The 19,432-nt window shown below is 34.7% G+C and overlaps 1 protein-coding gene across 5 annotated transcripts; it reads right to left on the bottom strand.

Moving 5' to 3' along the window:
- Positions 1–2,718: 2,718 nt before the first annotated feature.
- Positions 2,719–19,364, bottom strand: SOCS4 (suppressor of cytokine signaling 4). 5 transcript variants are annotated; one of them, XM_042989745.1, is made up of 5 exons: positions 19,069–19,364; positions 15,951–15,983; positions 15,179–15,230; positions 12,175–12,333; positions 2,719–5,978 (listed from the first exon to the last, which is right to left on the bottom strand). In XM_042989745.1, the coding sequence occupies exon 5, from the start codon at positions 5,884–5,886 to the stop codon at positions 4,561–4,563; it is 1,326 nt and encodes a 441-aa protein (XP_042845679.1). In that variant the 5' UTR covers positions 5,887–5,978; positions 12,175–12,333; positions 15,179–15,230; positions 15,951–15,983; positions 19,069–19,364; the 3' UTR covers positions 2,719–4,560. The 5 variants fall into 5 exon arrangements, with proteins under 5 accessions (XP_042845679.1, XP_042845677.1, XP_042845680.1 ...); XM_042989743.1 differs by lacking the exon at positions 12,175–12,333; XM_042989746.1 differs by lacking the exon at positions 15,179–15,230.
- Positions 19,365–19,432: the final 68 nt, after the last annotated feature.

The following is a 19,432-nucleotide window of genomic DNA, read 5'->3' as shown; positions in this document are numbered from 1 at the left end:
TCTCAAGTTTTAAGTCTGAAAGCTTAGATTTGATTACAACCACAACAAAAGTGATTATCTTTACTTCCTGCAGATGTAATCAACTTTTAAAATAACTTAGACAACATCAATTTTACATAAACCTTATTAAGGGCAGGAGGAAATTGGAACTGTTCATCCAATTCCAGAGTCTAAACCATAAATCCATATTGTACTGTTATCTCTATTGTCAAACCAAGCCAAGAAAGCCTATTACAGACTAGAAGTGAATGTGAATTTGCAGAGTCCACTAAGGGATACTTTGAAAATCTATCATTACATTACTTTCAAAAAATTACAGAAATTTTCAAGTATGCTCCAAGAGTCACCTCTTAAATGAAGAACTAACCTTCAGCAAGTCAAGTGACAAGTATTATTTACCTACATTTTGTATGCTAGATGAAGGTAAAAATTTAGGATTGAGTAATCTATTTGAAAATAAAAAGTAAACAAAAAATAGATTCTGGTTTTATTTGAAATAGGATTCATGTGCCCCAAGTCCCTTCCCATTGGGTTATATCCATTAGTCTATATTTCTACCTAGAAGCCAATCCATTTCAAAAGTTACCTCCATTATGAGTCCAACATATTAACGTATTAGTACAGACTCTTGTAGCACTGCTCACTTCTAGTATGCCATTAAAAAAAGGAAAAAAAAAAAAAAAACCTTTGTGCTTTGCATTCATTTTTTTAGAAATAATAAACGTAAAACTGATTATGGTTAAAACCAAAATTGTAAAGAATTTTTTCCAAATTAGAAACAATAATCTGCATGACTTAAAATCTTTTATTCATTTGGGTATTAAATTACTTAACACACAGGTTTACATTTAAACATTGTTCTCCCTGTGTTGTCTCAAGAAATAATTATGTCTGTTTTCCTGTGAAGTCTGTCTACTAAAATCAATGTATAACCTATTGATTACACAGATTTTAGCTATAATCATATCTAAAAGTGACAAAAAAGATTATAAATGAAAGCTAAGTGTATATTTATAAGAGTTAGGTTTTAAGGTTTTTGTTTCATAGGAAGAAACCTATTATGTGGGTCTATAAAATGATCCAAACTTCAGAGAGACAGGAAGCTGATAACTTGATTTGTCTTCTTAATGGCTTTGGCTCATGAATAAATGATAATGGTTTGTGTTTTTCTTATCAAAAGAAATGGAATTTGTATGAGTCCTATTTGCCACATTTGCTCTACTTTTTAAAGGATTTCTAATTGCTAAGACATTCTTTATATTATTTATAATAAGTCAAAACTTTAACTGAAAGCCATTCTTTGACCATTAGCTGAATTTCAGGAAAGAAAACAGTTCGGTTCACCAAATCAATAAATCTAGCCACAGGCTGACTAAAAGCTTCCTTTAATCTTCTTCCTATTAGGTCTTCCTCTAAATTAAGCCATTCCCTGTATGAATTATTTAAGTGAATGGCATGGCTATAGAAAGATCACATATGATTCTTTATACAAAAATGCTCAAGGAACCTAAAAACATATCCATTCAGCATATTTCAGGAATTATAGTATGAATCAAGATGCTGTGTAGCTTAAAAAAAGAAGATGCACGGTGGTGGCAGTGGTGGCGGTGACGGTGGTGTCCTGAAAAGCTTGAGAAATAGAAAAGTCAAGTTTATTTCCTGATTAGTGCAGGATGATTCCCAAAGGGCAGTTAAGTGTCTGGTCCAGACCAGCTATTAGCGATTAAGTAGTTCCCTTTCACTGTCAAGGCTCTTCCCTGAGGTGATGCCTAAATTCTTAATTTTAATATTTTATCGTTTCTTTTAGCTCCATCCTTTCTCACCAATAACTCTACACATTTCCACCATGCTGAATGCTTTCTCAACTCTGGAATTTACACTTTTCAAATGCCAACAAACTTAGTTACAAAATTTATATTTAGATATATTTGTATTTTTCCTCGTGTTCCTCTCAAAACTTAATCATTTTAGTTATATATTCCAATAATTACATATTTCACATTTTAAAATTTACTTTGTGAATACTGGATGCTCTTCCAAATGTGTCCTCACAAAGTCACTGAGAAAGAAATTAACCTTTCTAAATTTCAATTCTTTAATGCTTTAAAAATTAATTTATTATTACTCTTCTTTTTCCTTCATGGTAAACAATTCCCTTCTCCAGTCTTTATATTTCTACTTTCCAGATTTCTTTTCACTGTAGCAAACACCAAAGGAAAAATACAAACCATTTCAGAGTAAATAAGTCTCTTCCCTGCTCTCATTTATTAGATCTACTTCAAGGCTATATACATGGCAGTATTTTGAAAATGTTAACAGCTATTAATACCTTGAAGTTGGAAAAATAAGAAAGCCAGAGAAAATATATCACAAGCAACCAGTTTGAATATATGAAAAGCTACTTAGATCTTGATTTTCATATAAACATTAATTTTTACCATTATAAAAGACAACATAATTATATTTCATTTTTCTTTATAAAATTACTCTTTAACAGAATACTTGTTAGCTAGTCATCCCTTAGGTTTTTCTGTACCGATAAAAAGTTATTTTTAAAAGAAAAATATTTAAAACAATAATTGTTTCACAGAAACAGAAAGTCTCATTATCAAATTCTGATAAAAAACTATAATCACGGGTAGATTCTTAGTATACTATTAATGTTCTTTCACCAAAAATGGATATTTAGGAAGTGTTCTGTTGGTAAACAAGACAAGCTTCTCAGTGATCTACAAAAGCGTCACAATAAAGATGAGGTAGTATGAGACTTCTCTACTTTTGTAAAAGGGAAATATCATCTTTAGAAGAGATATTTATCCTAGTATCGGTGTTAATGATATCCTGAGCCTCATTACTCCATAGACAGGTGCCATAATTAGTAGTTACCCCTCACTGTAACCAAGACAATTTTGAGATCACTGAGAAAAAAAAAAATGATAGAAGATAATGGTAACAGCGATTTTCCTGGTTCAATTTTGTGGTAATGGCTAAAAATTTATTTTAAAGCTATTACTGAAAAATGCCATCTTTATGTTAACAGAACTGCAGGAAAGCAAAATGCTACTTCAACATAAAAGCGATGATACCTATGAAACACCTGTTCTGAGTTGGAAAGTTGAGTCAAATTTCTTTCAATCCAGGTAGAAGTAGCTTACTACTGGACCTAAATTAGCATTGAGAAATCAATTACTATGATATTAAAAATGCCACTTTGTACAAAGGGCTAGACAGCTCACCAGAAGAAACTACTATCTAGGAAATTATGCACTGACTATTAAAAAAAAGAGGAGTTAGATAGGCTATCACTCCATTTACCTTTATTATACTGGGATAATGATGTTTCTAAATATACTTCCCTATCGAGACAGTAAATTTAAAATATTAGTCCCGGTGCCCAGTACTGTTCAGTATGGCATAAGCCATGTAGCTCTCAAAATGTTTTCCCTTTGTTGAAGCCACAGTAAAGACATGTTAATTCTGAAAACAGGAGTATTTGAAACCTGAAAATCAAAACCAGTATCAAGCTTCTTAAAAACTGAGCTCCACGTTTACTTCTTAAATCTTTAGTCAAGCTCAATTTAAAATAATGAAGACTACTTAGGTCCTCCTTGGTTATCAATGGCAATTTGTAGCTGTTTATAATATTGTGGCATTTCCCCAAAGTAACAGGCTCAGAGCTTCTATAAAAAGGCTAATTAGAAGCAACAGTTCATAAGTAAATACAGAAAAACCCCATAGTTGCTTAAATATGTTAGTAACTACTAGTTACTGATAGTGTTATCATTACTTTTTAAGCTTCCAGTGAGAAAGGAACAATACTCATGTTCTGAAAAGAGCAACTCATCTAAGTTGAGTGAAAGACCTATTCAAAAATAACAAATGACCACGCCACAGTGTAGAAAATAAATTCACCTCCAAAAAGTCATGTTCTCATTTGATTCTTCCCAATCGATCAAATTTAGTAATAGTTAATATTTAAAGTGAAACACTTCAAGTTTAATTTTAAACCATTTTGTTACCTTCAGCATTCCTATCATTAAATTACAAAACTCAATTACATTGGTATAGATTGTGAATTATAACACTCAGCTTTACTGAAGAATTTTAAAACAACTCTGAAAGGAGGACAGGGAAACTATATTTTATGTATAGGAATGCCAATGGCATAGGTTAACAAGGAATTTACATTCGGAAAGAACATAAGATTATTTTTAAAGAAAAATACAAAATACCGATTACTTAACTGTATTTGCATTGCCTACCAAATTCCAAATATCCCTGGATCATAAGCAAATTACAATTAAGAAAAAAAATCTTACAATCTATTTGGTAAAAACAAAAACCAAACACGTGGTCAAAAATATTCATTAACCCCTACTGTGTAACTTTAAACAATTATTGTTATCATAAGAAAAATAAACTGATCTGGAAGTAAAATTTAGGGCAGAGATTTATTTTGGATTTCGACTGCCCTTTGTAGAAAAATTCAAAGTGGTATAAGAAAAATAAAATATTAAATGAAAATATGTATATAATCATTCTCATATACCTACACTTTTCCTAGCACTGTTGTTCTGGTGCATCAATCCTGAGTACTCTAACTTTTGATTTATAGTGATATTCCTTCAGATATAATTTCATAGAAGAAGGAATTGGAAGGGCATCAATGCCATCATAAGTTGTACAGTTACAAATAACTGTTCTGCATATATGTTGCAAGGAAAAAGGGAAAGTCCGAATTAAAGGAGTGGATAAAAGTGGTTCAAAGAACATACAGGCACTTGGGTCCTTATAATGTTCTAGGAGCCCAGTAATGTCAGGAGAATGGAAGACACAAGGATCATGTGCATCAAAACTAAAATTGTGATTCCACTGTTCAATTCTAGCATGAAGAGAACGACTATAGCGTCTAAAACTAACAGAGAATAAATAGTCTTCCTGTGCTGAGTCTCGAAGTAAAAAGGTACCCTCTGGTTTTCCCTCTAGTAGAGCTTCAGCTGCATATTTATCCATAACTCCCCAGTAACATGGATTGTTATTGATCTGAAGGAGGTCTGGTACAAGACAGTGGACGTAATCAATCTGGGTATGGTACTTAGGAGGTGTTTCCAGCTGCAGGATTTCTTCATCCATTTCCCATTTGGGTTTGTTTCTTTTTCTGGAACTTGTGCAAAGTGTAATAATTTCATCATCTGAATCCATATCACTATCTTCTATACTGTTATTTGAAACTAGGTTCATCACAGAGCCAGTCACAGGACCACCTCTACATGAAGCATTGTTGGTGGTTATGACACAGGGCTGAACATCAGTATGTGAGAAGCAGTTCACCTCTTCTTCCACATTTCTTCTTTGTTTTAGTTGACCATCCCTCAATTCACTCTGAGCCAAGTCTGTGCTCACCCACTCACTGGATTTGGGATTTATAGGAGCAGTGTGTCGTTTAATAAAATGCCACCTAAAGGCTAAATCTGATCGAGGTGGAAAAGGACACTTATCTAACATGAGTTCACTGATATGAATTTTCCTTTTAGATGGAAGCCCCGAAGAGTGCCGACCACTACAATTCTTTATTGGGAAACACTGCCCCACGGCATCTTGCAGTTTCTGTTTAAGAGATCGGCCTAAAAATCTATGCCCACAGGAATGATCTAAATCCAACTCGATGGATGAACAGCTGTGCTTCCTTTCTTGGCTCCTTAAAGGAACTTCAGTTTTCTCTATAGCATTCACTGTTTCAGCATCTGAACAACTTTCACTCTTTTTTGACCAAGATAATTTCTTTCCACTCCACACATACCCGTCCTTTCTGTCAGCACTTCTACTTCGACTAGTTTTGGGCCTTACATCTACATTTTTGCTACTATTTTCACTACTTTCTGCCATTTTGATAAATTATCCACGAATTCCAGTGTTATAAATACTGCTTTTTTAGTTTTTCCAGGAGGGAGTTTCTTCTGGGCACTCTCTGGATGTATCTAAAGAAAAAAAAATCATTAGCCATTTGTCATTCATTTTGTATACAGTTTATATATTAACCCCCAACAGACAAAAGATGAAAAACCAAAATTAGTACAGGTACAAGATAAGGGTACTGGATATATTGGAAGGCAGTTCCAAGATATTTTGTTCTCATTTAAATAATCTGCTTTACTATATACTAATAATTTCATAGGGCCAGGGAATCAAGAACCTGAGTTCTTTTCCCACACCAAATTCTCAATATAGATTAGAAAAACTGAAGCTTCCTCTCTTAGCCAAACTGTATGCTCAAAATGTGAATAATTTCTAGTCTTGAGATACAGCTTATGCCAATATTTCCTCCCCTTATTTTTATTTCACAGCAAACCAGTCAGTGAATTGTTTGTAAGAGACAGTGAGAAATCTATGACTTGGTGTTTGAGAACCACTACCCTATAGTTCCTTTACTTCCCTCTCCTTGTTTTATTTCCTATTGATTGAAAATATGAACTTTTAAGTTATAAAAGCTCTTAAAAATTTATTAAATAATCACCACTGAACAGTATGAATGCCATGCAAGCATTCGCAATGCAATTCTGTCAACTCATTTCAGTAATTGCTCAATTTCACTATTAGTCTAGGCAATTCTTAGAAAATATGGAATAGAATAAAAATTTGTTATTTTACATACACACACACCCCCTTGTATTTTTCTTGGTAATTCTGAGAAACAGGTATAAATTTCTATAGGGCAATGACTTGCCCGTGAAATTGGCAGATATAGTAGAATTTACAATGTGAAATACTGAATTTTATTAAGACAAATAGTAATGATTGGTCATAGATGGGATTAAATTAACTCTTCTTAGGTGGAATAAGATTTAAACCCAGAATTGGGGGTAAGGATTCTATAATCTCAAATATTTTACAGATCAAAGTTGAATTAGGAGACTGAGAAAATCAGTCTCACTCAGCACACTAATTATGATTAAGTTTCTGATTATGTCAGAGGAACATTACAATCCTGACAGTCAAGTAAATGTTTATAGCCACTTGAATGTATTTTCAAAGCAATATGATTTGAAACAAACATCTGTAGTAAATACTTAAGCAAGCACCTAAAACTGTGAACTAATGAGTCAGACTTGCCAAATAAAGTACTCCATTGCTAAACACTGAATGGCACCTGGTGATTATACTTATTATTTTTATTTAGTGGGCTCACTAGTATATAGTCATTTAAAATCTATAGGGAAAATATTTTTAATTATAATTTTGGAAGATACATCATCACTTAGGATGCCAAAATTATATTCAACAGTATGCTCTGGCTGTTTATTGACTAAATTCTATTGAGCAAAAATAAACAAGGAGAAGAAACAAAGTAGGCTGAAGAATATGAAGTCATGGATTAGAAGAGACACTTGTTACTAAGAGACTGCACACATTTTTCAAGATAAAAAAGTAATAAGGGAGTCCCAAGCAGATATTTTTCATTAATACAACAGAGTTTCTACTTTTTTTCTTTTTATGTTCATTTTTATTTTTGAGAGAGAGAGAAAGACAGAGTGTGAGTGGGGGAAGGGCAGAGAGAGAGAGAGAGAGAGAGAGACAGAATCTGAGGCAGTCTCCAGGCTCTGAGCTATCAGCCCAGAGCCCAACGCGGCGCTCAAACTCACGAACTGTGAGATCATGACCTAAGCTGAAGTCAGATGTTTAATTGACTGAGCCACCTAGGTGCCCCAGTTTCTACTTTTTTTTACTCAGTTGTGAAAAATATGTAAGATTTGAAATGCCTGGTGATTTACTAAAAAAATCAATATAGCAGTTTATTAAACTCTGTGACCAACTTAACTACACTGGATATGAGCTCCTTCATCTTGCCTCCCTGTTACCCCTACATTGTACTGTTCCTATTATCAGAGATAAACTCTCTCTCTGTTCTTGACGACATTCCCACCTTTACCAGGGCCTGTTTCAGTTTCTCTCAAGTTCTGTCTTCAATAACCAAGTCTCCTATAAAATCCTTTAGTGATTCTAATGCTTCTTTAGCTACTATACCTGCTGCTTTCTATTACTAAATATCTTAGTGAGTAGTATAACTTCATTTCCTCTCAAAATGAAAGTAGCTTTTTGTTTTTTTCTGATTATAAAATAAGTAATTGTCTGGCTTGAAATGGCCAAGTGGGGGCATCTGGGTGACTTAATTGGTTGACCATCCAGCTCTTGGTTGCAAATCAGGTCATCATCCTAGGGTCATGGGATTGAACCTTGCATCAGGCTCTGCACTGAGTGTGGATCCTGTTTAAGATCCTCTCCCTCCCTCCCTCTCTCTCTCCCCCCCACCCGCTCCTCTCCCCCACTCATGTTATCTCTTATTCTCTCAAGAGAATAAGAATTCTCTCAATAAGAGAATATAAATAAATAAAATGGCCAAGTGAAAATCTTTTCACTTCATCCTTTTCTCAGAAGTTAGCCCAAAACAAGGAAAAATCAGAAATTAAAATACAAAGCTTTTATCTTCAATGAGACTGGCAGATATCTATCACCTGAATCACAAAATATGAGGACAGAATATGAATGGAGGACCAATATCTGACTCAGCAACAGAAGAGGTACCAACAGAGAGGTAGGTAACAGTAGGCACAGAAGTGACATGAATGAGAAGCAAGCCAACAGAGTGGGCGAAGTCCAGGACCCAGAGGCACCAGGTACTATAGAAAATGTGGGTGGAGAACAGGGTGGAAAATGGAGAGGTACGTACTTCCAGCAGATGTACAGCTCTGGTTCTTACTCCTACACTTAGAGGAGATGGGATATTTATCATTTGGAGAAACTGAACCAGAGAGGCTCAGGGCTTTGGATACCAGACACAGGGGTAGAAGGGAAGTTGGGATTAAAATCAGAATGAAAGTTCCTGCCTCCTTCTCCAATCTGGCTTCCAGAACTCCAGCATCCACTCGTATCTCCTAATAGGGAATTAAAAGAGACTTTGCCAAAGAATGGAATGGACAAGGAGAAAAGACTTCTAGATGCTGACACCTGGGACTCCTCCAATAAAAAGCTGGAAGGCCACCCAAGCATACAGAGAAGCTTGCTAGTCCATAAGCCCCACCTACTCACAGCTGTCAGGCAGCATTGTTGTGCTTCATTCACTCTGGAATATGAATGAATAGTCATAGGTCATCAGACTTTTGAGGAAAGTCTCTAACAGAAACTAAAAAAACACTAAGAACTGAAAGAAAACCATACCTATAAAAAGAGCAGAAAACAAAACTGATTTCTTCCAAGTTAAGAGAAGATATTACATCTATGAATGAGCAAGAGAAGTATGGGACAATCAGAGAATGAGAAAGCTTTGGGAATTAAAAATATGATTACAGAAATAAAATATTCAATAGGAAAATTGGAGGATAAATTGAGGAAATACTAGGAAGTAGGAAAAAATGGTTAATTAGAAGAGGTAAGAAAACTAGAGGAACAATACATACATTTCATACCAAATAACAAAATAAAGGGGGAGAAACTATACAAGAAACCACATTAGGAAATTTCCTAGAACCAAAGTACATGAGCCTCCATAATGAAAGAGCTTTCAGTACCCAGCACAATGGGGCAAAATACACAATGGGCTACATTATTCTAAAATTTTACAACCCTAGAGATGAAGACATAATATAGTTAAGAGAGTAGATCTCACGTTAAGCATTCTTACCATAGTTAAATAAACAAATAAGTCTAAGCCAAAAAAAAAAAAAAATTAAAAAAAATAAAGAACAGTCTTCTTGTGGGAAAAAAGTCACAAAGGAATGTAAATAAAACGGCATCTGTTTCTCAATAGCAATATTAGGAGCTAGAGGCTAGTTTTGGAATCTAGAAGCTAGTTTCCAACTTTGAAGAGACAACCAGTCAAATTATCAATCAAATATCAGGATAAGAGGGGCACCTGGGTGGCTCAGATGGGTGAGTGCTCAACTTTGGCTCAGGTCATGATCTCACAGTTGATGAGTTCGAGTCCCACATCAGGTTCGTTGCTGTTGGCATGGAGCCTGCTTTTGGATCCTCTGACCCCCTCTTTCTACTCCCCCCCTCCCGGCTTGCGCACTCTCTCTCAAAAACAAATAAGCATAAAAAAAAAAAAAAGAAATTTCCAGACATGCAAAACATCAACAATTTTACCTCATACTGGAAGATACAGTCTTCTAAAATTAGAGTTGTACAACACATCAAAAGATATAACACAGGAAATAAGACATTGTTAAATGTCTTAGCAGAAAGGAAATCTGAATTCTTAGGGTGATGAAGAAGGAAAGTCTCTAGACAACAGGGTATCCAGAGCAACTAGTCGATAAAATTACACAAGGCCATAGGCTCCAAGGTGGAGGATCTTGAGGAAAAAAAACAAACAAAATAGAATTGACTTTCCCCTGCTTGTGCTCGCTCTCAAAATAAATAGACATTTAAAAGAAGAAGAAGAAGAAGAAGAAGAAGAAGAAGAAGAAGAAGAAGAAGAAGAAGAAGAAGAAGAAGAAGAAAGGGGTGCCTGGGTGGCTTAGTTAGCTGAGGATCTGACTTCAGCTCAGGTCATGATCTCGTGGTTCATGGGTTCAAGCCCCGCATCAGGTTCTGCGCTGACAGCTCAGAGCCTGGAGTCTGCTTTGGATTCCATGTCTCCCTTTCTCTCCTCCTGCCCCTCCCCTGCTTGTGCTCTGTCTCTCTCCCTCTCTCTCAAAAATAAACATTAAAAAAATTAAAAAAAAAAGAAAACAGAATTGTAAAACACCTGACTCAGCCATGAATGATATTTACATATTCACCAAAACTCTGATATAATTGAGAAAACAAAATGAAAAGAAGGAAACTAAAAGAGAGTTAAATCCTCATCGATCATGAGAGAAACTCAACTGATGTCTGTTAACTGATGAACCAAGAAAGAGAAGTATAAGCATATGATTTAGAAATATAAAGGTAAATATCAGAAAAACAGAGATTGAAAGTAGATGCCTCTGGGATGGGTTCAATTGCAGCATTTCTTAGCTTATCTAAACTTCCAGTTTAATTTAAATTTTAACCTAGGCACATATATCGTTTTGATAGAAATAATAATAATTCATACTCACTGGGACAAATTCAAACTAAGCTTCAAGTTATGAGGAAAAACCCAAAATTATCCATAATCCTACCACCCAGCAGTAACCATTTTAACATTTTCAATATCTCTATGCATGTATATGACAAGGATGCAGTTCCACAGCACAATGACAATGGGCATTAGTAATATGGTTTGAGTCCAGTTTATTTTATACTAGCCATATCACCTGAAACCTCAGTTTTTTTCATCTGAAAAATGGAGATATTAATGCCATCTAATTCATTGAGCTGTTGGGGATTAAATGGAATAATGTATGTTAAGTACTCAGCCAGATCCTAAATGTATTAAGCACTCAATAAATTTTTTTTAAAGAAAGATATTAGATATATTGTTTTATTAAGGCACGTAAGCCAGTTTAATAGAAATAGTTTATAATGACAAAAATCACAAGAATACTTCTGTCTCTAGCCCAATTCTAACTACAAAGTTTATGAGCAAATATAATTTTCAGGAGGATAACAAAATGTTTCAAAGTGAAAAGGGATCAACATGCCAGATATAGCTGAAACTCAACAGACCACGAAGCTAGAGAATAATTTGACATTTTCCCCCAGAGAACTAGTTTCCAGCCTTAATAAAGTTTACCTGCCAACATTAACAGGTTTACTTCAGCAAGGCTTACCAACTTGTATATACTAGGTACCTATAAGTTAAGTATCTCCGGATTTTAGGTTAACTGTTCTTATGTGTGTAAATGCTGTAGGTGTCCACAGAATAAAATGAAATACCATTGCCCTAGATGAATTTTCCATACATTTATCTGTACTTCGAGTTTTTGCACAGAAAATCTTGACTTATTTTCAAAAGTATCTCAGAACTATAGCCTTATATAAATTTCACATAGCTATTCTTTTGCTAGAAAATTGAGTTCATCTTCAGAAGTTCATCCCACTTTTATAAATTATTGCAAAAATTTGATTTGGTAAAACGTACCATATCAATATATGTATATGGGCTAGAATGTCATTTAATGTTGTAATCTTCAAGGTAGTAAGAAAATTTAACTTCTATTTATATTTGTATAAACAATAGAAAAATTAAAATTTATTAATATTGAATACATGGTTGGCAATGTTCCCATCACTTGTTGTCAGATGGTTACGTGCTGGATGGTGTGCTGTTCCTGGGAGAAGAATAGGAGTTCCAAAAAGTTGAGGACCTGATGGCAGCCCTCTCCAATTCTTTGTTCACCTTTATGGATTGCACCTGCTTCCATGTTACTGGAAAAGATTTATGGATTATATTACCTTAAATAAGTAAATCTTCACAATACTTTGTAAATAGACACAATGATGGGAATTTTATAACATACTAGGTTTGCTAGCTACCTCAGAGCAAAGTACTTAAGTTGTTGAAATTGAAGATGAGTTATGCATTTTTCTTTCACAAAATGACAGGTGTTCTAAAATTGATGATCTTTATTTACTGGGATAAGTTGCTCTCAGCAGCTATTTAGCAGATACATGAAGAAAGAAAGGCAAAACAAAATATCTAAGTGGTCATTTCATGGTATAGGTAACATCTTAATTACTATGAAAGTAACTGCTTAAAGAAAACATGCTATGGAGAAATCTTTTTATAAAAAAGATATTCAAATTTCCCTATTACATGATTTTTTTTACAAAAATGATAAAAATGCATCATGTATATAAACTCCCATATCTTTACACTTAAGATGCATGGAAAAATAATTTTCTAATCTCTTCCACAAGTTTCATTAAACCTTAAAATTCTTAAAAGTAAAAAAATTAAATCACACTGTTACCAATAAAAATAACATTAATTTTTAGTGAGAACAAAATTATTTTAATTGTTATATTTTTCAAGACTAAAGATGAATTTTGGAGAAGTGCTTTGGTGTCTTGCCTATACAGGTAAAATCTGAATGTAAAAAAAAACTGTAGGGTTCTAAATCTGAACAAATCCTTTCAAATAGCCTATCATTAATTCTTGGAATTTTATGGACTTTGCATAAACGAAGCAGAAGAGACACAAATTCCTAAGAAAGTAGCTTTACTACCATTTTAATGTAGTATAGAAATCAAAGATGATATTTTAAAACATGCTGACAAATCAAAGATCTTTGTTGGTAACTGCAAAGGTGTTTTTTGTTTTGTTTTGTTTTTTTTAAGAGGGTGAAAAAAATCACTTGGGAGAAGGTTGCTTTGGCTTTTGATTCAATAATTAATTTTTTATGAAGGCAGCTAAATTACATTGCTCTGGGGAGTACACAGTGACATCTTTCAAAAAAATCATTTCTTTTTTTTTTTAATTTTTTTTTTTAATGTTTATTTATTTCTGAGACAGAGACAGACAGAGCATGAGTGAGGGAGGGGCAGAGAGAGAGGGAGACACAGAATCAGAAGCAGGCTCCAGGCTCTGAGCTGCCAGCACAGAGACCGACGCGGGGCTCGAACTCACAAACCATGAGATCATGACCTGAGTCGAAGTCAGTCTCTCAACCAACTGAGCCACCCAGGCGCCCCCCAAAAAATGATTTCTTAATAAGCAAGAGGCAAATATCTAAAAAGCAAATTTACATAAAAGTCATTTTCAAGAAAGCAAGTTCCCAGATTCAGTAACCATTTGATCCCAAATACTACCACCAGTTGCAAGGATGGTGAAATGAAAATGAAATCCAACATGAACATTCTACAAGCAAAAGCTTTAAATAACATTTAGTTAGTTCTACTGAATAAGGTCAGATAGGTGATTTTAATTCAAGATTTCTACAGAAAACTGTTAAAAAGCCAGTAATTAAAAGGTTAAACTTCATCAATCTGGAAAACTAATTGTATTCTCTATAATGTTGGATACCAGAGCATTATTGTATATATTAATTATTCATTGAACAAGTACTTTATCTATCATGCTGATACATATCTAAGACCAGAATTCATGTGAATACTAAATTAAAATAAATTTGATCCTAATAGAATTATTTATTATACTACATTAAGAATTTAAAATAAATTATTACTCTGGTAGTAATTCAGACCTGGGAATTTCCTTACCAAATTCATGATTCCAAAGTTTACTTGCCATTATGTGGCCAAAACTCCCTGAAAGCATTCTGATCATAGTCTGTGATATTTGAATTAGATTCTGTGGGTCATAGTCCTTAACATTTGATCATAGTCTGATACTTAAGGAGGATTCTGTGGCACATTTAGGGCCCACAAATGGAATACACTGGATAGTAGATGACAGATGAATTCCTTGAAAAGTTAAGAAAAAAATGTGAAAAATAAATTTGTTCATATGAAAAAATCTCTGAACTAAAATACATTTTTTTCTCATTACAAAAGCGATACAGGTTTATTTTTCAGTAAATATTTTTAGTGTCTCTTTTATTCACGCTACCAAGGAAGGGCTCATGAGACTTAATCCGATTAAAAAACAAAACAAAACAAGCAAAAGGAATTATTGATTAGTACCACTACATTCTCCTCTTCTCTCTACTCTCCATTTACTTTCCCAATTATAGTTTGCTTATGCCACTGTCCCCCAATCTACTTTTGTGGACACTAGTTCTAAAAGATGTTAATACACTTTCTAGAGAAATAGGGGTTTCTTTGACAAACAAGTTTAGGAATGGCTTCCCCTCTGAAAGATCACGTTGCATATTTCGTAAAGGTTCTGAGAGGTCCTTCAGTTAAGAAGCCTGGTTAAGCCCTAGTTTCCAATACTTGGCTTACAGAAATCCTTCTAGAGTACATTTTAGGGGAAACATTAACTTGGTCTAATATTTAAATGATTGTACATTCCCTGAGCCAAAAAGAAATGTCTGGGAACCTGTCACTGAAGAAGGTGAGTAAAGAGAGCAGAAAACTAAGCTGGCAGTACCTAGACTTTTAAAAGTGGAAGGACCTTAAAAGAATCTCAGAAACCAGAACCTTTAAGATAGAGGATTGCAACTCTTTAGGGAATAAACTAGATTGAACGGATGTATTTTTTCTTTCCAATTTGTAATTTTTAAATTATAAAAACAATATATGCTCAGTATAAAATATATGGAACATTCAGACAAGTTTAAAAAGGAGGAAAAAACTATAATTCAATTACCTAAAGACAATCAGTTTAGACATTTTGGCTTATTTCCTTGCAATCTTTTTTCCTATGAAAGAAATTTAAAAAGAAAATTTTAATGTTTTAAAGATCTATAAAAAATTAATAATCTGCACTTTTTCACTACACTATATTTAAAAATGAAGTATGGTGGGGTGCCTGGGTGGCTCAGCTGATTAGGAGTCTGACTGGTGAGTTTGGCTCCAGTCATGATTTCATCGTTTTTGAGTTTGAGCCCCACATCGGGCTTTGCATTGACAAGTGTGGAGCCTGCTTGGGATTCTCTCTCTTTCCCTCTCTCTCTGCCCATCCTCTGCTGGTGCACACGCTTGCAGTCACTCTCTCTCTCTCTCTCTCTCTCGTTCTCTCAAAATGAATAATTAAACTTAAAAAAAAAAAAGTGAAGCATGGTGCAGATGAAATAGCATAAGGGTCTAAATCATCAAACATGGGCTAAAATTCAGAATTTGTCACTTACTAGTTATGTCACCTGATTTTTAAAATCTAATTTAGCTTCAGTTTTCACATTGTAAAATCTGGATAACGCAAGCTGTCTCCTGTTTTTACTGCCAGGATTAAGGCATATGAAAATAGCATAGCATTGAGCTTAATGAAAATACATATTTGCTACCTTCTATTATTATTCAGAACTTTTCACGTAGAAGTTAATTTCTAAAAATGAGAGGTTGGAAAGTTGCAAAATTTTTAAAAAGTAACAAGAGGAAACAAAGGCCATCTATAAGGCTAGAAAATCTACACAAAAATATACCTCGAAAATCTGAGATGGAGGAGGCTTCAGCATCTGAAATATCATAAAACACTTTATGTTATTCCTGATATCAAACAGTGTCTTTTTAGAAAGTTATAAAACTTTATAAATTCTTTATAAAAATATTATGGGTATAAATAACGAAACTTTTAATTATTAAAGAAATTGTAGTTTCTTGCAAGCTAACTTAGTAAATATATAGATTTCAACAGAAATAGTAGGTAGGTATTTTTTTAACTAATTATAAATTATTCTTTCCACTGTTTTACAATAATTACATATGCTTACATTTTAGCCTGGGTGACATTTTACCTATGCTAGTTGTTAACAAACTACTATAAGATGATTCTTTGAAGATGATTTATTTAAATAAAATGCTTTATTGTCCTGATATGTTTTATTAAATTCTAAGTTTTATGGCAAAAGTTATGATTTGGAGAGGCAGTATAGTACACTACCTTGAACCAGAAGGAAAAAGATCTGTGCTCTAAAAAAAAAAAAAAGACATGTGCTCTACTTCTAGTTCCGACATTTGGTAGGAGTATGACTTTGGACAAACCACAATCTTTCCAAATCTTGGTTTCTTCATCAATAAAAGAGTGATTATATTTGTCTTGCTGTGTAAGGATCCACTATCCATGTTAACAACATAATCAAATAGTATGGCTGTCTTTAGCCACAGGAACTGGATAGCTGGAAATAGGACTTTTACTATATTGCCTTTTATACCTTAGGAAGTTTATACATATGCCAAGTAATATTTACTCCAAAAATTAAATAGCTGGTAAGTTTCAGGACACCTTCAGAGATACACAAATCAGATTTCTAAACTGTCTTCATTGTTATTTTTTTCAATATTCTGTTCCCTTCAGTTATTTTAACCTTCTCTTCCAGCCTTCTTTCACATAATTAGTGATTTTTACATCGAGTACATATTTTATTGAAAAGGCATTTTTTAAACTCCTTCCATAAGGTAATACTGATATACTTCTCAGATAAACTGAGTCTCTCCGAGTATATGATATAGATGACACTCATCACCATCAGCAGAATGATAATATATATTTGTGTTCTCTCACCCTATTGCCCTTGAGAACAGTATTTGTGAACCTAAGGGTCCTAAAAGTGGTCGCAACAGAGCAAAGCTAATCTTCATTGCATTGAAACTGCGACCTCGGGATCATTTTCAGTGAGTTCATTCAGCTGCCCACTCCTGTGAGACACGTACTATGAATGATAAATAAATCCATTTGGAAAATTTTGACAGCCAGATCAGTGACAGCTACGATGGATTTTTTTAAAAAGCTATGTTATCCTAAATAACCAAACAATTTTGCAAACATTTAAGTTACATGCATTTCATTACTACACTGTCTAATACATGTTGTTTGAATGTCAGTTTCCATCAACAAGACCATGAACTCATTGACATTAAAATTTGCAGGCTTTTGAACGAGAAATGGGACTTGTGAAAATATTATACTCGCAAAAGTAAGAATACATCTTTTAATGTTTGAAAACTATTTTAAAATTTTTGCTTAATGATTTAAACAAAAATAAATTCCAATTTGAATAAAAACATTAAGTACCCACCCAAGCACCCTGTTAATAACACCAGACATTAGTAACAGTTTTATACATCCATGAGTATCTCCTATATACTATAACAATCAATGGAAGTAATGTCTCCATTTTAGAGATGAGGAATATGACATTCAGAAAAAGAAAAGTATATTCAAGGTCATACAATGAGTAACTGACAGAGTGAAAATTAAAACCTACAGTTGTTCAACTCTAAGGCCCAAGTTCTTGTCAAACATGTGAAATTTGTAAAGGAAATTTTTCTTTAACCTATGAATCACAGGGCCTGGTTGCTAAGACAGAGTGAAGGGAGAGAAGTACAGACACCATTCAGAGTTTAAAGTTACATGGTGTTATAGATATCATAGTTAGGTCATTTTATACCTATAACTGTTGGTCCAATTTATAGATTCTTCTTAGGCTGAGGTCTGAATATTACTACCTTGAAATCTCATCATGATATACTCAGTATAGAGACAAATATTATCAGAGTTCATCTTTAATCCCATAGTTTATCCAGTTATATTCACTTGGATAAAAAAATTACAAATCGGTCTATGTTAAAACTAACGAATGATATCCAAATAAAATTAAGTCACTCAGAAAGAATCATCTCAGGTATCTTTGGCTGTTGTGGGAAATCAACAATAGGTTGGCTATTTTCCCATAAATCCCAAGCTCATTTTCGGCTCATCATTCTTCCTCTTCATTCATATACCAAACTTAAGTATCTAGGAAGCCTACTGGGAGCGCTAGTACTCAAAACAACTCTTCACACAATGCCAAGACCTTAAGAACAATAGCACGGTTTGTGTAACTGTGCAACTTTTCACAATGGGACTAGATTAAAAAACAATGGGGAAATCTCTACAACAAAAAAAGTCTCATTTATGTCATAAACTAGTGTCCGATGGAGAATACAAGGTGGGTACCACAAAAATATGCAACTGTTAAGGTATTCAACAGAGACTGGTCCATCAACATGGGACACAATCTAAACCATAAACTTAATGGCCAAGACTTTCGCGCAGACTGCAAGGAGCGAAGTATTCAACAATATATTTTAGTTCTGGCTCTTCTTTTAGATCTAAGTACTCCAGTGAACTTCAGGTCGGGTCTAAACGGGGAAACCCAAGTTACTTTCTTCTTCTGGGAGATAGATATATATCTATATCTATATCTATATCTATATCTATATCTATATATATAGATATAGATATGTAAAGAGTGCCCCCTAAATAAGCATTAACGTACGGGCCATACCTCCAGAGACTGAGAACTAAGATTAAAGTCTTCCCTTCTTTATCTCCATAGAAACGACAAGGTGAGGGCGCGAAGGATGCCAAGATGAAAGGTTTGGGAAGAGTCTTGCTCTCCTGGGGAGAAGATGCTCAAATACCTCATTCTTTAGCAGGGCCCCACGGAGGGGCTGGACAAGTTCAGGAACTCGGATATGGTTGCATGTTAGGAGAGCCTGGAAAGCGGTAGCAGACCCCAATCGACAAGGCCAGGCAGCAACCACCCTTCCCCCACTCACCTCTCAGAGCGCAGCTTAACTGGGGCTGTCCGAGTAACTGCCGCCATCACCATCGCCATCACTCTGGGTACTCGCTAAGGTGAAGGGAGGCCCAGTCACTCCTGCACCTCCAGTAGGTCCTATAAGGCGGATGCCTTTCTGCAAGCTGACACCCCTCGGCGCTGGGTTCTGGTCTCAGAGGATGCGGTCACCGCCTCCACCTGCTCCCAAGGCGCTGCCATCACTTCCGTGTTCGGCACCCTCCCTTTCTTCCTCACTCCCCCAGCAACCGGCTTTTTCCTTTGCAGGCGGCGCGTAGCTGACGCCACCACCCGGCGACTTCGCTCTTGCTCTGCGCCGGGCGTGGGCGGTCGGGCGGGCCGGC

This window comes from Panthera tigris, chromosome B3 (genome assembly GCF_018350195.1).
Source record: "Panthera tigris isolate Pti1 chromosome B3, P.tigris_Pti1_mat1.1, whole genome shotgun sequence".
NCBI lineage: Eukaryota > Metazoa > Chordata > Mammalia > Carnivora > Felidae > Panthera > Panthera tigris.
The sequence above is the reverse complement of the archived record's forward strand: the minus strand, read 5'-3'. Positions and strand labels throughout refer to the sequence as shown.

Coding starts and splice junctions, on each gene's coding strand:
- SOCS4 (XM_042989745.1), bottom strand. CDS start 5,886: ATGGCAGAAAGTAGTGAAAATAGTAGCAAAAATGTAGATGTAAGGCCC.